General features: G+C 40.6%; 5 protein-coding genes and 1 long non-coding RNA gene across 7 annotated transcripts in view; 2 read left to right on the top strand and 4 right to left on the bottom strand.

Moving 5' to 3' along the window:
• The window catches only part of cntnap2a (contactin associated protein 2a), a 212935-nt gene extending 210501 nt beyond the window's left edge, over window positions 1-2434 (top strand). The window contains exon 26 of the mRNA XM_029842494.1: window positions 472-2434. Coding sequence (XP_029698354.1) covers window positions 472-671 — 200 coding nt within the window. The 3' untranslated portion in view covers window positions 672-2434. The remainder of the gene's footprint in view (window positions 1-471) is intronic.
• A 350-nt stretch (window positions 2435-2784) lies between these two features.
• On the bottom strand, window positions 2785-4263 carry LOC101063432 (lipocalin-like). Its single transcript, XM_003967852.3, has 6 exons — window positions 4104-4263; window positions 3883-4022; window positions 3720-3799; window positions 3531-3644; window positions 3173-3274; window positions 2785-3092 (listed from the first exon to the last, which is right to left on the bottom strand). Exons 1-6 carry the CDS (start codon window positions 4212-4214, stop codon window positions 3073-3075), a joined length of 567 nt encoding a protein of 188 aa, XP_003967901.2. The 5' UTR covers window positions 4215-4263; the 3' UTR covers window positions 2785-3072.
• Window positions 4264-5039: 776 nt separating this feature from the next.
• c8g (complement component 8, gamma polypeptide) lies at window positions 5040-6972 on the bottom strand. The gene is made up of 7 exons (XM_003967853.3): window positions 6763-6972; window positions 6255-6394; window positions 6104-6174; window positions 5919-6026; window positions 5741-5845; window positions 5604-5639; window positions 5040-5204 (listed from the first exon to the last, which is right to left on the bottom strand). Exons 1-7 carry the CDS (start codon window positions 6943-6945, stop codon window positions 5185-5187), a joined length of 663 nt encoding a protein of 220 aa, XP_003967902.1. The 5' UTR covers window positions 6946-6972; the 3' UTR covers window positions 5040-5184.
• A 155-nt stretch (window positions 6973-7127) lies between these two features.
• On the top strand, window positions 7128-16449 carry LOC115251185 (uncharacterized). Its single transcript, XR_003889731.1, has 8 exons — window positions 7128-7241; window positions 7812-7903; window positions 13218-13279; window positions 13400-13467; window positions 15139-15386; window positions 15931-16093; window positions 16164-16239; window positions 16326-16449. It is a non-coding gene; the product is annotated as an uncharacterized lncRNA (long non-coding RNA).
• On the bottom strand, window positions 8775-11196 carry msrb2 (methionine sulfoxide reductase B2). The gene is made up of 5 exons (XM_003967867.3): window positions 10895-11196; window positions 10456-10553; window positions 10151-10227; window positions 9926-10073; window positions 8775-9823 (listed from the first exon to the last, which is right to left on the bottom strand). Exons 1-5 carry the CDS (start codon window positions 10998-11000, stop codon window positions 9692-9694), a joined length of 561 nt encoding a protein of 186 aa, XP_003967916.1. The 5' UTR covers window positions 11001-11196; the 3' UTR covers window positions 8775-9691.
• Window positions 11525-18085, bottom strand: armc3 (armadillo repeat containing 3). Of its 2 annotated transcripts, none has more exons than XM_029842495.1 (19): window positions 17959-18085; window positions 17785-17840; window positions 17445-17568; window positions 17180-17305; window positions 16731-16799; window positions 16474-16646; window positions 16188-16382; window positions 15922-16105; window positions 15661-15813; window positions 15462-15570; window positions 15114-15363; window positions 14865-15001; window positions 14488-14656; window positions 14276-14370; window positions 13351-13437; window positions 12737-12817; window positions 12399-12566; window positions 12117-12279; window positions 11525-12019 (listed from the first exon to the last, which is right to left on the bottom strand). In XM_029842495.1, exons 1-19 carry the CDS (start codon window positions 17963-17965, stop codon window positions 11813-11815), a joined length of 2553 nt encoding a protein of 850 aa, XP_029698355.1. In that variant the 5' UTR covers window positions 17966-18085; the 3' UTR covers window positions 11525-11812. The 2 variants fall into 2 exon arrangements, with proteins under 2 accessions (XP_029698355.1, XP_029698356.1); XM_029842496.1 differs by having other exon boundaries at window positions 13351-13434; window positions 17959-18084.
• Between the last annotated feature and the right edge of the window lie 1465 nt (window positions 18086-19550).

The following is a 19550-nucleotide window of genomic DNA, read 5'->3' as shown; positions in this document are numbered from 1 at the left end:
ATTTTAGAGGCTTTTTTTTCGACAATAGTAAGACATTTTATTTATTTATGGACAAAAAGCACAAAACACAAAGGTGAGGGGAAACAATGCAGCATTCATAGAATTTGGTAACAATTAGCACTTCTTCATCCAACAGAGGGTGCTTCAGCAAGCTCAACACCCACCTTAAAGCTACATTTGCATCCTAATATGCCAGAATCACATGAACATTAGGTGTCCTCTGACTTGTAGATATTTTATTTATAATGTAACTGCTGGCTGTACCAAGCTCGGGAGCGGGTCACAGCCATGGTGGCTCCCACAGGAAGGACCAGGAAAACACTGTTTGTTACTTGGCCACTAGATGGATCTTTCAGAAGCCTTTGGAAGGAAGAAAGGACCTAAAGTCTGTTCACTATAATGGATTAACCAACAACAACACATTTATAAGCAGAAGTTTGAAAACTCGCCAACTGTGTGAATTCTCTGCAGGCATCATTGCAGTGGTGATCTTCACTATCCTGTGTACTCTGGTGTTCCTCATCCGCTACATGTTCCGCCACAAAGGCACCTACCACACCAACGAAGCCAAAGGCAGCGGTGAGTCTGCAGCGGAGTCGGCGGACACGGCCATCATCGGCACCGACAACCCGGAAACCATCGACGAATCGAAGAAAGAGTGGTTCATTTAACTGAAAAAAGACTCGGAAGGAGGATGCGTCCGTTTCCACGGAGATGGAGATTATTTCCATAGTAACTAATGACATGGTGTAAAAGATGGACAATCTCTCAGAGAGAGCAGCGATAGGGGAGCCTTGTAAAAAAAAAACTTTTCTTTTGTTTTCTTCTTTTTTTACGTGTATATTCAGAGTTTTAGAAAGAAGAGAGAGACAATTATGCAACAGAGCACAGCTGTAAAAACTGTCTATGTATATACTAACCAGCTTGTCCTTTGTATCGTGCTTGGGGGTTTTCAGGAGTCCTTTGAATACTGTATATGACAAATAATTATACTTACTGGGTGATGTGATAGCTCAGATTTATTGGCAGTTTCAGTTTTTTTAACAAAAATGTCAGATCAACATACCAAATCCTTGTGTTGTTACTCATCTGTCAGACCACACGCCATCTCTACTATTGTGGTAATATAGAGTTGAATACAGATGCCAAAAGTGACTTTGTAAATCCAATATTTTGTGTTTTTCCTTTTTTCTCTAGAGGGTTCTTAAGAGAGAGAATTCACACAATAATTATTGAGAAATTTCAGATCTATATTACAATGATGTCTCCACTGCATTCTACACAAAGAAGCACTATGAATTATAGAGTTTCATGTTTAAATCGTATGAGATTCGTTTAAATGAGTCATTGCTATCTAAGGGAAGGGCAGAGAGCATGATGGGTAATCATCAGGTTGGTTCACCTTAGCACGGCAGCTTCTTCTTTGTTTCTTGAGTGAAACCAGGAGCCTTTACTCTTTGTTTCCTTGCCAAACACTCAAGTCTTACATCCTTTATGGTTTGGTTCATAATATATTTGACTTTTTGATATTGTTTACATCTCAGGATGACGTGTGTGTGTGTGTGTGTGTGTGTGTGTGTGTGTGTGTGAGTCTGTCTGTCTGTCTGTCTGTCTGTCTGTCTGTCTGTCTGCATATACTACTGTTAGATACTGTTAGGACGGAAGCAAGACAGTCGCGCAGGTCCACTCAAACAACTTGCCTAAATACTACCGATGCACTCAACTCAATCATGAATTATGATGGAGGAAAGGGAAACTTCTTCTCAAAATGTCTGCTGTTATTGAAGATCTGGGGTAGGTCAACAACAGAGCAACTGGGTAATGCACTGTGCCTTTTAGGTGTGGAGCCAGGCGGCCTTGCCCCGACCACGCGACGTCATACACCAGAATCCTGATTTCAGCGGTGCTGCGTTTAAGGTTAAATTTCCTCCTGAAGCTTGTGTTTGTCATTTATGAGGCATCAGGATAAGAAAGAGGAGGCTGCTGCCACTAAACTGTAACTTCCAAATCTGTCACATCTTTTTCACCATTTTGTTCTTTTTGATGTTTGCCATAGAATATACAAACACCTGCTTCATTTAATTACTCTAAATTTAATTTCCGTCTGTCTTAAGGTCGGTCAAACTGCCGCCACATGACATAGCATTAGCATGAGTGATTTCCTGCATTGCGGCTGAGTGCTAACTATAGATGACCATCCTTTTGCTGCAGCCTCAAAGGAGTTCCTCTGCCAACACATCACAACCATACAGGCAGACATGACTTTCCGTTTACATATAATTAGATTGTTCAGACTATACATGAACACGGAGCACACGTTGATAAGACATTAAAATGTGAAAATGGCTTTCTCATCTTGACCAGACAGAATCATTACTCATATTTTCTGATTCAAGTTCTGTTAATTAAATAAAGAGTGTTTGATCTTTCACCCCAGAGTCTGTGTGCCAGATTCGTGCTTAATTTTGCAGGACTCCAAATGGTCAAAACTTGTAAATTTTCTGGATCTAGTTTTATTACTTTATTCGCATGCATGAACAAGATCATCTAAAGAATTTTTCACTGACCCAGTATTATTTATGGTGTTGAGAGACCCTGAAACATAATTGAAAATGTATATTTTAATATGTTAATTTCTTGTGTATGTGCACACATTTTTTTGTGTGCACATTTAAGGTTTTACAGGCACCATAAAATGTGGCTATTAGATCTTTACAATCATTGTAGCCTTCAAAAGCAGCCTGTTGTGCACCCTTGTTAGTGAACAATAATTACAGACTAGGATCATGGGTGGTGATTGTTTATTTTGTTTTGTTTTTTATTTGGCTCATTTAAATAACAAGAGCAGCTACAAAATACATTCTTGTACAAAAGTAATGACTGCCCTCATAGTCACGTGATCCCTCACCTGTGTCTCACAAGTCTGCTGACAGAGAGCAGAGTCACAGTTAATATTGATCTTTGGTGAGTAGTTGTTATTGAAGTAGCTGATAATTCAACTGTCTTTAGTGCAGTTTTGCAGTTCTGACAAATATTGAGAGACGCAGGAAAGTGATGGAGGATGGGGGCTCCTCAAGCCTCAGGACACTCAGCTGTTAGAAGACAGATATAGAGGTTGTTATAAATCCTTTCAAACACAAAGAGAAATAACTGCAGGGTCCCTGCCTCATACCATTCCTAGGGAAGAAGGCAATGTTGTCAGAGAGGATTCCGGTGTCCAGGGAGAACTGTGTGAACTTCTGCTTCAGATCGTCGCTTGCTTCTGGACTACGAGCTGAAACACACAATGGACAGTTGTAATCTTTGAATCTCAGCATGGTTGTCAGGACCTTGAGCCTCGAGCTTTGCGGTACATATTTAGTAGATGAAAACTGATAATTCCTTTAGGATTAATATTAATTCATGAACTCAAACCATTTTTAAATGTTATGGCTCCACAAAGGTGGGATCTGTATCTTTTGACCCAGGTTTTTGGAACACATTTGACTTTTTGCATTAGAATTTGCAAAGTATGATAAAGCAAGACTTACTGTAAAGCTTATTGAGGACCTGAGACACCCCTTCTTTCGTCTTAACAGTGTGCACCAAAGCGTATTCATCATACACGGCATCCACGATGCGCATGTCATTGTCATTGTTCCAAACTGAGAACAGAAACAGATGGATTAGTCTGCTGGAGCTTTGAGGATCTGGGGGGTGAAAATGTGTGTTTAGCTCACCCTGGCTGTGGAAGGTGAAGCGCCCCGGGGTGTCGGTTTTCTTAGCTAGGTGAGTCATTCTCCAGCAGCTTCCATCAGCACTACAAGAGAACAAGGGGGACAATTTATTAATTGTAAATTAGGAATCTTCAGAGGCTGAAACAGCTGTTTATGAATCACTCACTTCAGGGTGGTGTAAGAGAGGTCGATGTCCCCTCCTTCAGTAGGCGTTAGCGTTGCAGTGCCCATCTTCATTGATGCCTTGTGGTTGACAAACCACTGAGCATTACTGGCAAATCCAGCTGTGAACCACTTGCCTGTCATCTATGAGAGACACCAAAGATGTTAGATGTGCAAAACTAGATCTCCTGCATTAAGTAACACCTTTAGGAATGTCTTTCCTACCTTCTCTAGGTCAAAGTTTTGTACAGGAACAACTTCAGCGCAGGCAGTCAGCACCCACATCAGGGTAGCCAACATATTCAGCAGTGTGTTCCTCATGGTTCCTCCTTGCATTTGTGGGTGTCTCCAGCACGATGAGGGACAGAACAAGTCCAAGCTGCTTATATCCTGCTCCCACAACTCCTCCTCCCTTTGTCGCCTCTTCACCCCGTCCACTTAACGGCCTGGATTCCGAATTACAAAACACCTTCGGCCTCCACCGTCGGCATGTAAATCACAGCCGTTACACAACTGGCACGTGTAGATGGAGGAGGGGGGAACACAAAGGGTGAGTGGACACACAATAGGGTTTTTATGACACTTTTTGCAAAGATTTGGCTCATATGTCTCAGTTTCATCACAAGTACGGTGAAAGTCTGCCACACGTTCACACGAATCAAGGAAGCAAAAACAAATGTAAATATTGAAATTTCACATTCAGTCACATGAATGTGAAAATTAAGCACATTCCTCATCCTGCTGCAGCCTGTGTTGTAGCAACAGATATAACATGTTGGTTCTAAACAGTAAACCACTCAGAAATCCTTTCCTGTGTATGTGCCCCAGAAAAAAACAGCCGTGTGTGAAATGCGGAAATTCTACATTGAGTGGAATTTAAAAAGCTTTTAATTACATAGTTGGACAGATAAATGGCCTCCAGCTCTGTTAGGAAACAAGGCAGGCACCAGCTTGTGGCCAGCAAGTTATGTAACAGCCAAAAATATGGATATCCTGGATGGAGAATTTAAAAAAAAAACACTTTTTTTTTACATAGTTTTGTAACCAAACTCCCTCAACCCCATGCTGGGCTCCACATCTGGACTACATTACCTCTACAGATCTCTTAAAGGGACAAAGTTATTTCAATCAGAACAATAGGACAGAGAATGGAGCCTCATCACTGGTTGACTTTTAAGCCTTTTATTTATAATTTCATGCAACCATTTACAGCAGTGTCTTCAAAAGGTTCATGGCGTCCAGAAGGTCGGTGCAGAGCCTACTGAGCACTGCAGAGCTGGATATGTCTGCAGGCACCCCTGCCCCCTCAGCATGTGGGGACACAGTCTGGAAAACAGGGAGTGATGGTTAGATAACAGAGGCTCTGCTGCCGCTTATATCAGGGTGGGGAGGTTGGATAACACAGTGTTGATGAGGTTTAAAGAACTGATTGTTACGCAAGTCAAATTCAGCAATTCTACACCCCCTTCCTCTCTCTTCCTCTTTGTTCAATTTCTCTTATGCAATATTAAAAAGAAAAAAGAACTAGATACACAAAAACAGGTTTTCAATATTGTGGCTGCAATCATTATGATATATAGATTTTAGCAACGATGCTAACCACTGCATCAACACGGCAACAACACGTAATCTGCAGAAAGATGTATCGAAGCTGTATAAAAATGTGACTATAGCTATAATCATGCAGCAATTTTAGTAACAGCCCTATTTTACATATTAACTTACTGATTATGTGATCTTTGTCAACATCACCACAGTGACCTATAGGGGGCGACAAATGGCGTTAAATTAGGAGGTATATAGTTTTAATGAGCATTGGTAAAGGATTGTGTTGTAAAACAGTGTCCTGAATAAGAACCTACTATATGTGGGGAAGGGGAAAACGAATGCCAGTCCCATATTTTGTTTTTCAGCAAGTTGTTCAAACTTGGTCAGCATGGGCTCTGACAAGTTGTCCACCGAGCGTCCTGTACATTCAGCACTTTTTTTTAAAAAGGTGCATATAAACATGTCAGCAGCAATGATGTTTTGCTCACCCACCATAGAGCTTCATGGTGATCTTGCCACGTTTCTGGTAGTACATGATGGCATAGGAGCTATAATCGGTCTCCACAATGACTATGTTAGTGTTCAGCTCTTCACGAGTTCCTGCTCAGTGCAACAGAGAAGATAAAACTGCACCAAACATTGGTAATCAAAGGGGAGAGAAAAGCACAGAGGCTAACCTTTTAGCACCAGCTTGCCCGGGGTTGGCGAGCGATCGTAGACCTGTAATATCTCCCAACATTGGTGATTGCTGTAGAGAGAGAGATTTTGATTCTTATCTTTAGAATTTTAAGGTATAAGGTGTTTCTGCATGCTGACGGGGTTGCTTACTGTCGTGTTTTAGTGCTAACAGAAAGAGTTTGGTCAGAGGAGCGTGCCAGCGTCATGACTGTGGGTTCCACTTTGGTTCCATGGTTCATCAGGTAAGAGCACTTAGAGGCCGCAATCAACAGGTACCACTTCCCCATCATCTCCAACACAGAGAGAGGAAAAGTAAGGAGGAATTCCATCATAAATAGGAGGCTGTGTGGGCACGTTCCTCGCCGGGTTCCTGCTGAAGTGTTTGAACAAATCCTACAATCTAACATTTATAGCTCGAAAGAAAATTTGAAATCCTGGGACCTGCTTCATTTGTGCTTCATTGAAAATGAAGGCTTGTTGCCCCAGTTGCTGACACAACACAGTCAAGAGTGCAAAGGTACTCCTCTGGAAATTTATGCTAACCTCCAATTCTGACAGGACCAGAAAAGTTCAATCAGAAAGTCAAAAACCGATGAAAAATTGAAAAGATTGGAACTCTCTGCTCTGTATGTGACCTGCCCCTCCTCCACATTCTTACCCGCTCCATGTCTATGTTCTGCGCCAGTGGAGTCACGTCAGTAGGCTCAACCTTTGGCTTCTTAGGCGGTCTTCTTTGGGGTCGGGGCCGACTCCTAGCCCCCCCTACAGCCTCAGTAGGATCCCACATAGACACGTACATCAACACCACCGCAGCTAACATGCAATGCCAAACTCCTGCCATCGTGTCTTTGACAGTTGTTCTTTTCTTCCAGCTCTCTGTCCTGTTGATGATCCCGAATCGGCTATGCTCATCCCAGACAGATAAAAGGTCATCAGGGGACACACAAGATAAACAATGTGAAATAGAGGATGAACCATCAAGATAAATATTAACTCGGTTTACTGGCAGGAGTGTGTGTGTGTGTGTGTGTGTGTGTGTGTGTGTGCGTGTGTGTGTGTGTGTGTGTGTGTGTGTTCTTTTAATTGCTTCATCTTATACATATTATGGAGTATTAAACTCAGCATTCTACTAACAAGGTGAGGACATTTTTGCTGATCCTTACAATTTCAAAGGGCTGTTTGAGGTTTCAGATGTGGGTTTCAAGGCTAAGATTAGTATTGAGTCTAGTTAGGATCTAGGTTAGTGTTATAGGGTTAGTTGGGAGGGTTATGGTTTGGGTGGTGAGCTGGGGAATCTTTTACATCTATCAAAGTCCTCACAAAGCTAGAAGTACAAGGATGTGTGTCTGACCTAAAACATCCAGGCAATAATTTAATCAATAACTATAACTAATTATACATTTACTGGCAAATTGCGGTTGAGTTAATGAAATAAATTTGTTTATGTGAAATAAAGTGATGTGTGACTCTGAAAACTGCCAATGAAATCTCAGGCTGCTGGAGAACATTTCTGTCACACTTTAAAATGCCAGCAGAATTGTCTCATTATCAACTTAGATGAGAAATAAAATGATTTAAAATAGTACAGTCTAGTTTCTCTATTAGTTGCTCTATGAATTTAAGTCAACACAAACGCATTGAGCCACTCTATGCAGACTTCACTACGTGAATTCTAAGCACATTTACATTTGTTGCATACGTTTGCAGGACCTGGTGGGAAGACTGTTCCAATCTGTTGGCTATAATGCTGCTCAGCCACAGCAGATCTCATAAGGTCAAGGCTCGTGGCTGAGGATCTGGTAGGTCAATGCGTGTCTTCTTTTTAATTTTTTTTTAAACTTGAATTTTTAAACTTGAATGTGGCTGAGACTTGTCTTTGTGATTTGAAAATAGGCCACTTTTGTCAGTATGTGTTCACTGATTTTTTGGTACATGATGTTGCTGCCCTCTTCTGATAAAATAATGCAACTTCAGAAAAAAATGAAGGAGAAAAACAAACAAAAACCCTCTAGCTAGGTTAAGTTATTGAAGGTTAAGTTAGTGAACAAGTTAAGTGTGCTTTAACTGATGCAGCTTTACATAAAACAACAAAGAAAAAGGGCTGTTTACGAGTCACCGAAGAGTTCAACTCAAGCTTGATTTCCCAGTTTTTCAGAGCAACTGAAAACATTTGACCCCCATCTGTATTTGCTGCTCATTCACAACTTTTCTGCTTCAAGTCTATCAGAAAACAGGGTAAAAACAGCAGATCAATCCAACACGAGCAGTGTTGCATAATCTCACCCTGCTGCCAACACCTTATTGACCCAGTTATGTGCACAAGCATGTCCACATCCAATCCATATTCGGGCAGACTCACTGGCAATTTGGTGCTCAGTGTTTATGTAACTGCATGAGAGGTGGTCAGGTATTCAGGATGCAAAGGTCAATGTATATAGCACCAGTTAGCCTGTTTACAGCTGTTTCCATATAGAACAATCAAATGGACCTTCTGAATATTATCAAAAATGTCCTATTTTTTAAAGCCAGGATTAATAGAAGATAAAATGGAACAAAACAGTTTGTATGTAGGACAGTTTATCTCAGCAGTCCTGAGTGTCAACACTTCCCTCACCTCTCATTCCTAGATAAGAAAGCAAAACATGGACATTTTCAGAAAAAAAGTTTCTGTGGATGGAAATTTATTGATTTGCCAAGAAAAATAGCATTGGATTTCAGGTGTCCACCACTGTGATCATATTACATTCAACCGTGAGAGATCACAGAAACTGACCCGTTTTACTGGCTGCTGCTTCAAATTACAATAACCAGAAGAGCATTATCGTCAAAGCCTTTAGAAATCATTAACATTAGTACAGGGCTGTAGTTGCAGTTGTAGTTGGGCTGTAGTTGCACTACAGCCCAACTACAACTACAACAAATGGTGCAGAGGAGCAATAAACATTCAGACACATTGCAGAACTAAATCTGCAGCAGCAGCAGAAATGTGTTTTCCCTTTATTTCATGATAGAAAAAAAAATGTAGCTGACGTTCTCTAATATTTCACTGCCTCCAGCTGCTTATCAGCTGTTTGCCTGAGAGTTGCAACGTGGGGTCAAATGGTTGATCTTGGCTCAACAGCTAAGTAACTGTCTCCAAGGTACTGACAGATATATAGAACAGTAAATATATATGCGCTGGCACATTATTAGTTCTTATAGTTCTAGCAATTTAATTAGCTACATTCCATCATATAAACAGCATCAATTACAGATACAAAGACTTTGCATGTTTGATTTAAACATGACAGATTTATTCAACAGATCAAATGTGTCTCCAACAATGAAGTTGTCCTCACAGGGAACTAGACATCGGTGGTTTGTGTTATCCTGCAAAGGCCGGGTAGGCGTCTTTCTAGTTTGCAAGCACACTGTAGGTCAACACTGTTCTTCAGTTTAGGAAACCACAGGAAATCCATCCCCACCGGTCTTCAAGCTAAAACCTTTGCACAAAGATTTGTAGATCCGAAGGTTCAAAAGCAGGAAAGTTATCGATTTTAGACCTTTCGTTTCCTCCTGAAGAGGTATTGAAAGGTTGCAACGACTCTTCAGTTGTCCTCAGGAGCTGCGGGTTTGTTGTTTCCTCTGAGTTTAAATGTCAGAGCAACACTGTTGATGCAGAATCGATGGCCCGTCGGCTCCGGTCCGTCTTCAAACACATGACCCAGATGTGCATCACACTACCAAATAAAACACACACAGTTGTGATGAGCGTCCAAAAGGCCAAAGATGTATTGGAATAAAATAACGTTGTCCTCTTGGGTCTGCTCAACATCGCTCACATTTTTGCAAAGAACCTCGGTCCCTGCACTTCCTAGACTATTGTCAGGGCGACGAATGATGGAGGTGTGGCTCTCATCCTGCCCCCATGTCCCGTGAGCCTCTTTAAACGAAGGCCAGCCCGTCCCAGAGTCATATTTGGATTCTGAACTGTTAAAAGAGGATGGAGAATCTTTTCAGCAGAGAGCCTCCACATCTCTAGATAGTAATAATAGTAATAGGCATACCTGAAAAGGGGAGCATCACAGCACACACAATGGTACATTCCTACTTCCGAGTGGTTAAGGTAGATCCCGCTGAAAGGCTGAGAGCCAAATAAGAAAAGTATTTCTTCAGGATCATGACAATAAGCTTTTTATAATAATGTTCTAAGAGGACAGAAAAGTGCCATCTCTTGAACTATACCCTTTGTTTGTAGCTGAGCCGGTTAGATCTACCCCAGCTCAATAATGCAGACATGAACAAAGGTCAAGTGGAACAAGTGGGGAAATTTGAGAAACTCTCAGCCAGTGTGGGCTAACGCAGAATTTACCAGCTCAGTGCCTTTCTCTCTGGTGACTACATACTGCTCAGGGGTCAGTTTCTTCTGCCAGTCTGTAGTGTCATCATAACGGGTCAGGGAGTACTTGCCTGCAGGAGGACAAAGGTTCCATTCAACAGCTCACCAGCCCCAATATAAAATTAAATCAATGAATCAAAAGTCATGAGGAATTAGCCGGAAACCTATGAAAACTATTCAGATTAAAGGGATTTAGTTTGAAAATGTTTTATGCTCTAACAAATTCATTTTCCTAAAATTGAAATAACATAATTCAGATACGGATGATTAAAAATCCTTTGGTAGTTGCAGGTTCACTGCAGCTGGTTGCTTTCTATGATCTGTGGGAAGATCTTAGCATTGTGCACATGCAGGAGCCAGAGGGAAGCTGTTCTACACAGCGAAGTGTCAAAAAAGAAAAGGGGCACCCCACCTTGAGATGAAGAGAGCGAGCGGACGAACCTCGGAGTCCTCCCGGCAGATCTCGACGCCGTGTGTTTGGAAGCAACAGCGAACAGACGGAAGACGATACGAGACATGTTTCTAGTGTCAGGTGTACTCCAGTTATCAGCGGTGCCAAGTGCGCCTCAGCGGTTCAAGGCGTGATTGCACTGCTCTGTGATGCAAGACGTCGTCATCAGATTGGAATTAGCAGTTTCTGCGATATAGGTCGAAGTGCTGCGGGTTAAATAGATATGTCGAGTTAATAAGACCAAAGGAGCACAGTCCTGATGGCGCATCAGGGGATTTACAGCCGGTTCAGCAGGAGGAGGGGCTGCGGGGGTCAACACGTAAGAAAGAAACTACAATTCCCAAGAACATACGGAAAAGATCGGAACTTCCGGCAACTTTGTGTTCGGTCCACTGATCAATTTTTTTTTTTTTTAAATGTTTCTTTTGCATTCCAGAGTTCATTTGAGGCATTGGGAGCATGCAAACAGCATGTCAGCCAGTCTACATGATTATTACGAAGAACACGTTTATTATTCTACGAACCAAGACCAGTTATTTAAACCAACCATAAAGAAGTACGTGTGCACATTTAGTAAACCAAACAGGATAAAAGAAAAATAAGAATTATTGTTCATTTTCAAACTGGTGCTAAGCAGTGACTTAAGTTACCTCAAGCAACCCTGACATCTGCCCCATCAGTTTTCAGAAAATGTAATTTTAATAGTTTGGGGGGAAAAAATGAACATCCAGCTTTTAAAAGTTTTACAGTTTTTATTTAAGGATATGTACAAAATGCACAGTGTCACCTTTATCAATGTCTTAAACTAGTCTGAAATATTAGGCCTACTAATATATGTAGATATATCTTAATATAATTCCATGTTACATCAATGCGTATTCATATAGACTGATATTGCACAGTAGCTGGGGTGTTGACTGCCAGCATGCGTCCAGGCTGGTGCATGAGGTCCACAATATAGCCAGCAGGCTCTGAAGAACTGGCATCATTAGAGGAATCCCCAGGCGACAGGAGCACCTCATTCCAAGCTCGGTTGTACTCCCCTCTGTTGAGTGTGCAGTTCAGTCTGATGCTGTCAGCTAGAAACTAAAATATAACAGATGGGTCAGGATATGAAGATTTGAAATATAGAGTTCTGATCAAGGCTTGAAAACTATAAAAAAAAAAGAAGCTGAAGTTACACCTTGAAGAGGAGAGCTCTGTGACAGAAAAATCCATATCTGACTAGACCAATTGGAATAAGGTTTGACTGGAGCTCTACTTTCAGTTCACTGAGGTGCAGCCCCCATGGAAATTCATGCAGCTTCTCCATTTGTACTTCTCCACCCATGACTTCACTGACCAACCTGACACCAACAGCCACACACAGAAGTGGTTAAATCCGTTGAACGTTTGCGTTAACTTCCAAATGTATAATAGTGGAAATTGATCAGCATCAACTGATGTTGACTGGATGAGTTCTGACCTGGCCAGAGCAGCAAACTTCTCCCTTTCATCATCCAATGAGAGGATGGATTCTTCAACCTCTTTGACAAGACCTTGTAATGTTGTATCATCCTTCATCTCCCACGGGGTGTCTTTAGGGCTCAGAGGGAAGACCATGTCTTTTGGACTGTTATCTTCTTTCTTCTTTCTGTATAGTGAGACAAAGAATTGTTGAAAGATACTTTTAATCAGCAGTGGTCAAAATTCATGCAAAATATATTTCATGAATAAATATACGGTACTGTAAATGTCATTTAGAATTCAACCCTCTGATTTACATCTACATGAGTCTATATGAGCATAAACTCAGGCTCTTACTTTGGTGTTTTTTGACTTGTCTTACTGGTGGAAATCTCTGGAGAAGCATCCTCTCTGCCTTCATATTTGGTCACTGGCTTTCTGCCAAATAATAATAATTTAAAAAAACCCATTTAATTGCAGGAATGAAAAGGAAAGACATAAAGTAACAATAAGGATAGTGACATTATGGTTTTTACTTAAGAATTTTATATCTGCACAGGTGAATAATGCTAAGGGAATAGATTATTTCCTCCTTTTTAACAGTTGATATATATCAAATGTAACATTATACTGAACTGTAGTACACAGAAAGCAGCTGTGGCACAGTACTTTGTGGATAACATGAGACAGTGTTCTCTGTAGGTTTTGTATGCTTATTGGTGGGGGTCCAGGGTGAGTAGTAGAGCAGCCCTGACGTATTTCACAAGTCTCTCCAGACACCTCATGATTTTCAGTGTCAGTCCTATGATCATGTAATCATTATTAAGAACTGTTACAGCCGCCGGCTTTGGGACCCTCTGGGAACAGCTTGGAACAATGCCTGAGCCTCAAATGATGTTGGTAAGTTTACGTGACAAAATGAGTTTAATTTATGTGGTTCTATATTTACGAGCATAAACTCAGACTCTTACTTTGGTGTTTTTTTACTTTTCTTGTTGCTGGTGGGCATCTCTGGTGAAGCGTCCTCTCTGCCTTCATTTATGGTCACTGGCTTTCTGCTGAAAAACAACCAAACAGGCATGAAAAAGGTAGAGAAATAAAAAGAAATAAAAAAGACATTAAGCAAAAAACAGTGACAAAATATTTTTAAGTACTGTATATATACACTGGTGCATAATGCTCAAAACAATTAGGAGAATAATTAATTTCCTTGTTTTTAGCAGTTCATAAATGTGAACCATTACTGAACATCATTATACAACAGTCGTTATATGTCACAGCAGTTACTATTCTTAACTAGGTGGCACCTTACATTGTGGTATAGAGAGGCAAATATAAGCAAGGCCTTTGAGATGTTCACCTAAAATACCGTACTATATATTTACCTTCTAGCAACAGGAGCGGAACCCTAAATTTTCACACTCCTGTACACTCTTTGTAGCTCAGGGTTGGATTACATAACACACTGTTTAAAAATGCTGAGATGCTGCCAGTGTGTGTGTGCTCATGTAAGGAGGGACAATGAGGGGGCAGAGGTACCCAGATGGGGAAACTTGGTACTAAAGTGTTCAGTACATGTGTATTATGTGAAACAGTTTAGGAAAACCTTCAAAAAAGCCCATGTTTCTTGGTTGCACATTTATAAACATCGTGTATCTTTTGGAAGGGGGGGGGGGGGTATTCAGTGAGGCCACAATAATAGTACACTGTCAGCAACAGAAGCTGAGAAAAAGAAGAGTGGACCATTTGATTGAAGGATACAAGGAGGGAGTGAGAGTCGTTTAGTTGCCTAGATACTGTAACTTATACTAGTGTGCATAGAGGCTAATTCCATACCTCTCAACATTAAGCAGAGTTCCTCTCTCAAAATGAACTTATGAAAACATGAAGACATACCCTACACCCGAGTTGATAAAAATGATGGGCCGGCGATTATTAACTGGCTGCTTGGAGAGTTCCTCCAAAGTTAATATCTTATCCACTGCTTGAACCTAATAGATATAGAAGATAAACAGATTTCATTAGGTTAGTTGTAGATTTAATTTTAGTTTGTAGATTTCCACTGATTTAAAAATACCTTTTTTGACATATAAAAACTGTTTACACACCTTCCCAACATCATAGAAGCCATCAGTGATTTTGTCAGTAGAGGCCAAATGACCCATCAGCGCATATTTAACAGGTAGGTTGAAGTTAAGAAGGGTGATCAAGGCCATTTTACTAAATCTACTCCTACGGTTCTGTGATTGGTTGATATCCTGAAGCATTTCCATTGCTCTACAAGTCACAGAAACACAACAAATGCAGACATTTACATGAAAAAAACAGTTGTCAGTGACGCCAACACAAAATCCACACGCTACCCTCCACTGCCACCTTCTGAGTATTTGGGGAATTACACAACTTTAGCTCCAACAAAACTTCCTGTTCCTCCTAATAATGACACGTTAGTTTATCTCAACCGTCCATCAGTTCTGTTTTTTACCCAAGTTGGTAGATCTGAGCAGCGGTGGGTTCATCACTGGCAAAGGTTTTAATAGCAATGCATGCATTTTGTAACACTTCCTTGTCGTTGGATCGGAGTAAGTTGACAAGTGGTTGAAGGCCTCCAGCAGACTGTAGCTGGAGAACAGACAAAAATTCTCAGCAATGTGGTGATGCATTTAATTGAAAAGAAATGACTTTCAGGTTTGGTGAACTGTTATTAATTACCAATATACTGTACAATACCAACCTGTGTCCGTGTCTTTGTCTCACAGGCTAGTGCTAACAGGCAATGCAATGTGTTGACCAGAACCTGCGTGCTTGTGGAATTGAGAGGCTCCACCAAAGCTTGAATGCCTCCATGGGATAAAATGCTGCAACGGATGACTTTCTGCTCTGCCATGTTGCAAAGTGCAGCAGCAGAATTGGCCACTATTGCAGGACCTCCTCCACAGAGCTGACTGATAAGTTTTTTGTGTCCCCCTGCTTCAAAAACAGCCCTGGAACAACACAGGACAACAAGGTGAGCTCTACTGCCAGCCCAATGATGGATGCCCTCTAGCATGAAAACCAAAGTCCTCATTTGATTGTCACTCACAGTGCATTGAGATTACTGCTGTTTGTCAGACCACAAAGAGCCCGTGTTGCTTCTTCTTTCAGACCAACATTCTCAGAGTTTAGCAACTTGACAATTTCAGGAATTGCTCCTGCAACAGATCAATCCCATATGTTCACACATCACTATTGTGTTTGTGTGTCTGTGTTACAGTGTTTTAACATAAATGTCCTGTGTATACCCCGGTCTCTGAAGCAGTCTTTGCTGGCTTGATTGGGACTCATGACCTTCACAGCCTCACAGATGGCTGCTTTCACAATATTATCCTCTGCTGCAGAGAGGAGATTCACTAGAATCTCCTCCACGTTGTGCTTTTTGAGCTTTGGACTGTCTGCTACACACATCACCACCACCATTTACATGCACACAAAACACAGACAGCAATAATAATTACCCTTAGGGTTTACCATTCTCTAAAGGCCATTTCTTCTGTCATATTTACATTTCTCAGCAACCCTGGTGATGCATTTAATTGCAATGAAGTGGATTTCAGGTTCGGTGGACGTCAGAATGAATTCTATCAGCCTCTCTAAGCCTCCATTCTGATGGATCTCTTGTTCACTCTCACTGTCACTCAGGCAGTTAAAAAATACCTGCAAGGCCTCAACATGGAGGTCAGTGAAGTCCTGCAAAGACAAACATAAGAGGAAACTCATTTTACCAAAGGAAAATATTTTACCACAGGTTTGAGCATTTGCACATACATACTGCATTACTGAGGATATCCATCAGCTTCTCAAGTCCCTGCTGCTCTCTGAAGGTGATGAGTGTCTTTTCCTCAGTGGTAATATATTGCAGAGTCTTTAAAGCCAAATGCTGAATAACAGGGAACTCTGATTTTAACAGATCAAGAAGTGAATGGAGGACACCCAACTTATGCACCTCTTGGGAAGTCTCCTGATCCTTTTAAAGACATAGAATTAATTACAAATCAATAATGTGGCTGATAAATTCACAGCTTGTAAATTGTGTTGAGAGTTTTGATGTGATCTACCTGAACGAGGTTGTAGATGACCTCCAGGGAATTCTTCTGGACATCATTATCTGGGCTGGAAAGGAGCTGGACTAATGGTGGCAGACCTTTACTGTCAATGATCTTGGCTTTAAAGTCATAATCCACTGAGAGTGAGGCCAGACACAGCGTTGCAAACTCGTGAACCACGACATCTTGAACAGGACAGAGAAGACAAAGCTACGAGCCCATTCATTCACAGACGTTCTCTATTTCCATTGATGTCTATCCTGACTCACCTTCAAGTGAGAGACTGTCCACAATGGATGGAATGACTTCTATTTCTTTGAGTGCATTTTTTACTTCACCTTACAGTTGAAGAAAAAATGAGAAAAAAACCCACAATTTAGTGTTTGTTCTGTAAATCATCAACAAATGCAACAAAACAATGTCCATGTAGATTCCATTCATCCAGGTAAAATTAGTCCATAAAAGTCAAGTCAAGAGTCAACTGGACTGATGAAAGCATGTGGAAGACATTTTTGAAAAAAACACTAAGATAAATTGTCCATAGGGGTCCCTGATGAGCCATACAGCAGCCCATGTCCATTCATCTGATGAAGAGTATTCCCAATTCTAAAACTGTTATTACATTTCAGAAAGTAAGAAATGGAAAGACAGGATGTTCATCTGTACACAGAAATACAAAGATTGAAAATATTTGTTAATTTCTTGCTGCCCGACTCACTGCTGGTGGCCATTGTCCCCAAGGTTATTATAGCTTTACGTCTGACCAAGACATTGCTGTGAGCGATGAGCTGACACAGAGGGTCCAAAGCCCCAAGTCCCACCAGAGACACTTTGTTTTCCTCACCTTACAAAAAGGACAAAAGACTAAATTGAGACATTCTCCAGGATGCATTTTTGACCTAATTTATACAGAGATAATTTATGCAGGGATACTGCAGACAGCGAATGTATCATTTATTATTAAAGAAAAAGGCCTGCTATACCTTTCTCAGCAAATATGCGGATTCCATTACAGGCCTTGACTAAGATGTGCTCCTCTACAGAGTTTAGCAAGAGCACCGCTGTGGCTGCTGTTTTACTTTCAATGTGCAGAGGTGAAAATTGAGCCTAGGAAGAGAAAAACGCCAATGTTCTCATTGTACAGCACGTTTTTCAGGCCCGGCACCTTTTAACAGCTGCTATATTGATACAGAAATCAAAGCGAATTGTCAAATATGGTGTATTTTATTAAGATTCTCCCACAAATTACCACACTATATGTTCCTAGTTAAACAAAATGCAATTATTAAGGGGTGAATGTAGGATTTCCTAATTTGAGCTCACCATTTCATTGGTTGAGGAATCGATTTCTTTTGTTACTTTCATCTCCGTTCTGCGGTCTAAAGAGGAATTGCAGATTAAAAACTCATCTTGTGTTTGCTCGCTCAACTAATTTACCTGAATCACAAATTAAGTTTTAAAAATAAAACACCGTTTAAAACACTCGGTATGACTTACTTGACATTTTTAAACAACCCACGATGTTTACAGATGAAGCGAAGTGGACGACTTCAGTGTTTTATAGAAGTAGTGTCAGTGTTGGACACCGAGAGCGACACTGCGTTGCTATGCAACGGACCTCGCGTGAGAGTACGGTACTTACGGTATTGGCTATTTCCCACGAGTTAAAAGCAAATTGTTGCGGTTAGTTGAAGCGATTTAAAGCTTTTTTGGTGTAAAATGCTAAATTTTACTGGGGAATATAGGAATGAATGGATAGCGTGAATGTTCGCACAGCCTTTATTCAATTACAACGGTTAGAATTCTCAAGGCCCATTTGTTTGGAATGCGTGTCTATTTTAGTTGTTATGGTAAAAGTACTGAGTGAACTGATTTTATAAAGCAAAGGACTTTGTTTTTGGGGTTTTTTTTACCTAGTATTAAGAAAAAACAAATCTTATTGAACACGATTAAAGTATTTTAAAAGATGTTTTTTCATAACAAATTTACGACATGTTAAATTTAGAATCAAATAATAGTCTCTTCCTAAAAAAAAAAGACATTACTCAAAGCATTTTGTCTTTTATCTTGACCATAACTGTAATGAATTCATGCATGCACAGTGCATTTCTTTTCTTGGATGATTGGATGGTGTATATCCCCCCGTTATTACCATATTACCACACATTTCCATTTGGCATTGGTCTTCTGTTGTCACTCACTGGAATCCCAGCATTCCTGAATGTGCACACTCGCAGAGGAATGTGCAAATCTTATTCCTGAATGATTAATAAATAACCTGTCAACAGAAATCACTTACCAAATAATGAGGACCATTTTATCAATGTTCTGAAAGAGGATCTGGTGTTTCAGCACAGCAAACTAGTTACTTTTATTTGTTCTTTGTAAAACAACTCAAAGGGTTATGAATAGATTTAAATGACATTTTCAGGAAATAATGGGCCAAGGAGCTGCTCATTAGATTTTGGTGATGGTCCAGATCAAAGGAAAAATATGTAGGTTAAATTACAGTCAAAGCCAAAGATCCTTTGTCATGAAGTAACCTACTATGTTATGTAACCTTGTATAAATACTACTTTCATAGTTTATGCTGGTAATGGTTAACTTGTAGTTATTAAGTTCAACAACTTTTATCAAAAGACGAAGGGACGCTGGGACAGCTGCTCCCCTTACAGAAACACGTACAAGGTTGTTTTGGACGTAAGTCACAATATGTGGTGATGTGACCTCCATGTCGGAGAGCTGCACGGTTTTTTTCTACTCCATCCATCCATCCATCCATCCATCCATCCATCCATCCATCCTCTACCACTTATCCGGGGTCGGATCGCAGGGGCAGCAGCCTAGGAAGAGAAGCCCACACTTCCCTCTCCCCAGCTACTTTTTTTTCTACTCATCTGTTTTATTTCTCTTAGCTTTTACAGAGATATTTTTTAGAACAAGAACATGAACGGGGATCTTATTCACGCCACACGTCAATGTGGTGTTGCGGTTATTTCTTGGAACAGCTCTGGGAGTAATGATCCTGAGCATTCACGGTGTTACTACATTATAGAATTATTTCAACAGCCTAATTAGAATCCATGAAT

The sequence above is a fragment of the Takifugu rubripes genome, chromosome 10 (genome assembly GCF_901000725.2).
Source record: "Takifugu rubripes chromosome 10, fTakRub1.2, whole genome shotgun sequence".
Taxonomy (NCBI): Eukaryota; Metazoa; Chordata; class Actinopteri; order Tetraodontiformes; family Tetraodontidae; genus Takifugu; species Takifugu rubripes.
This window is presented reverse-complemented; position numbering and strand designations above follow the sequence as displayed.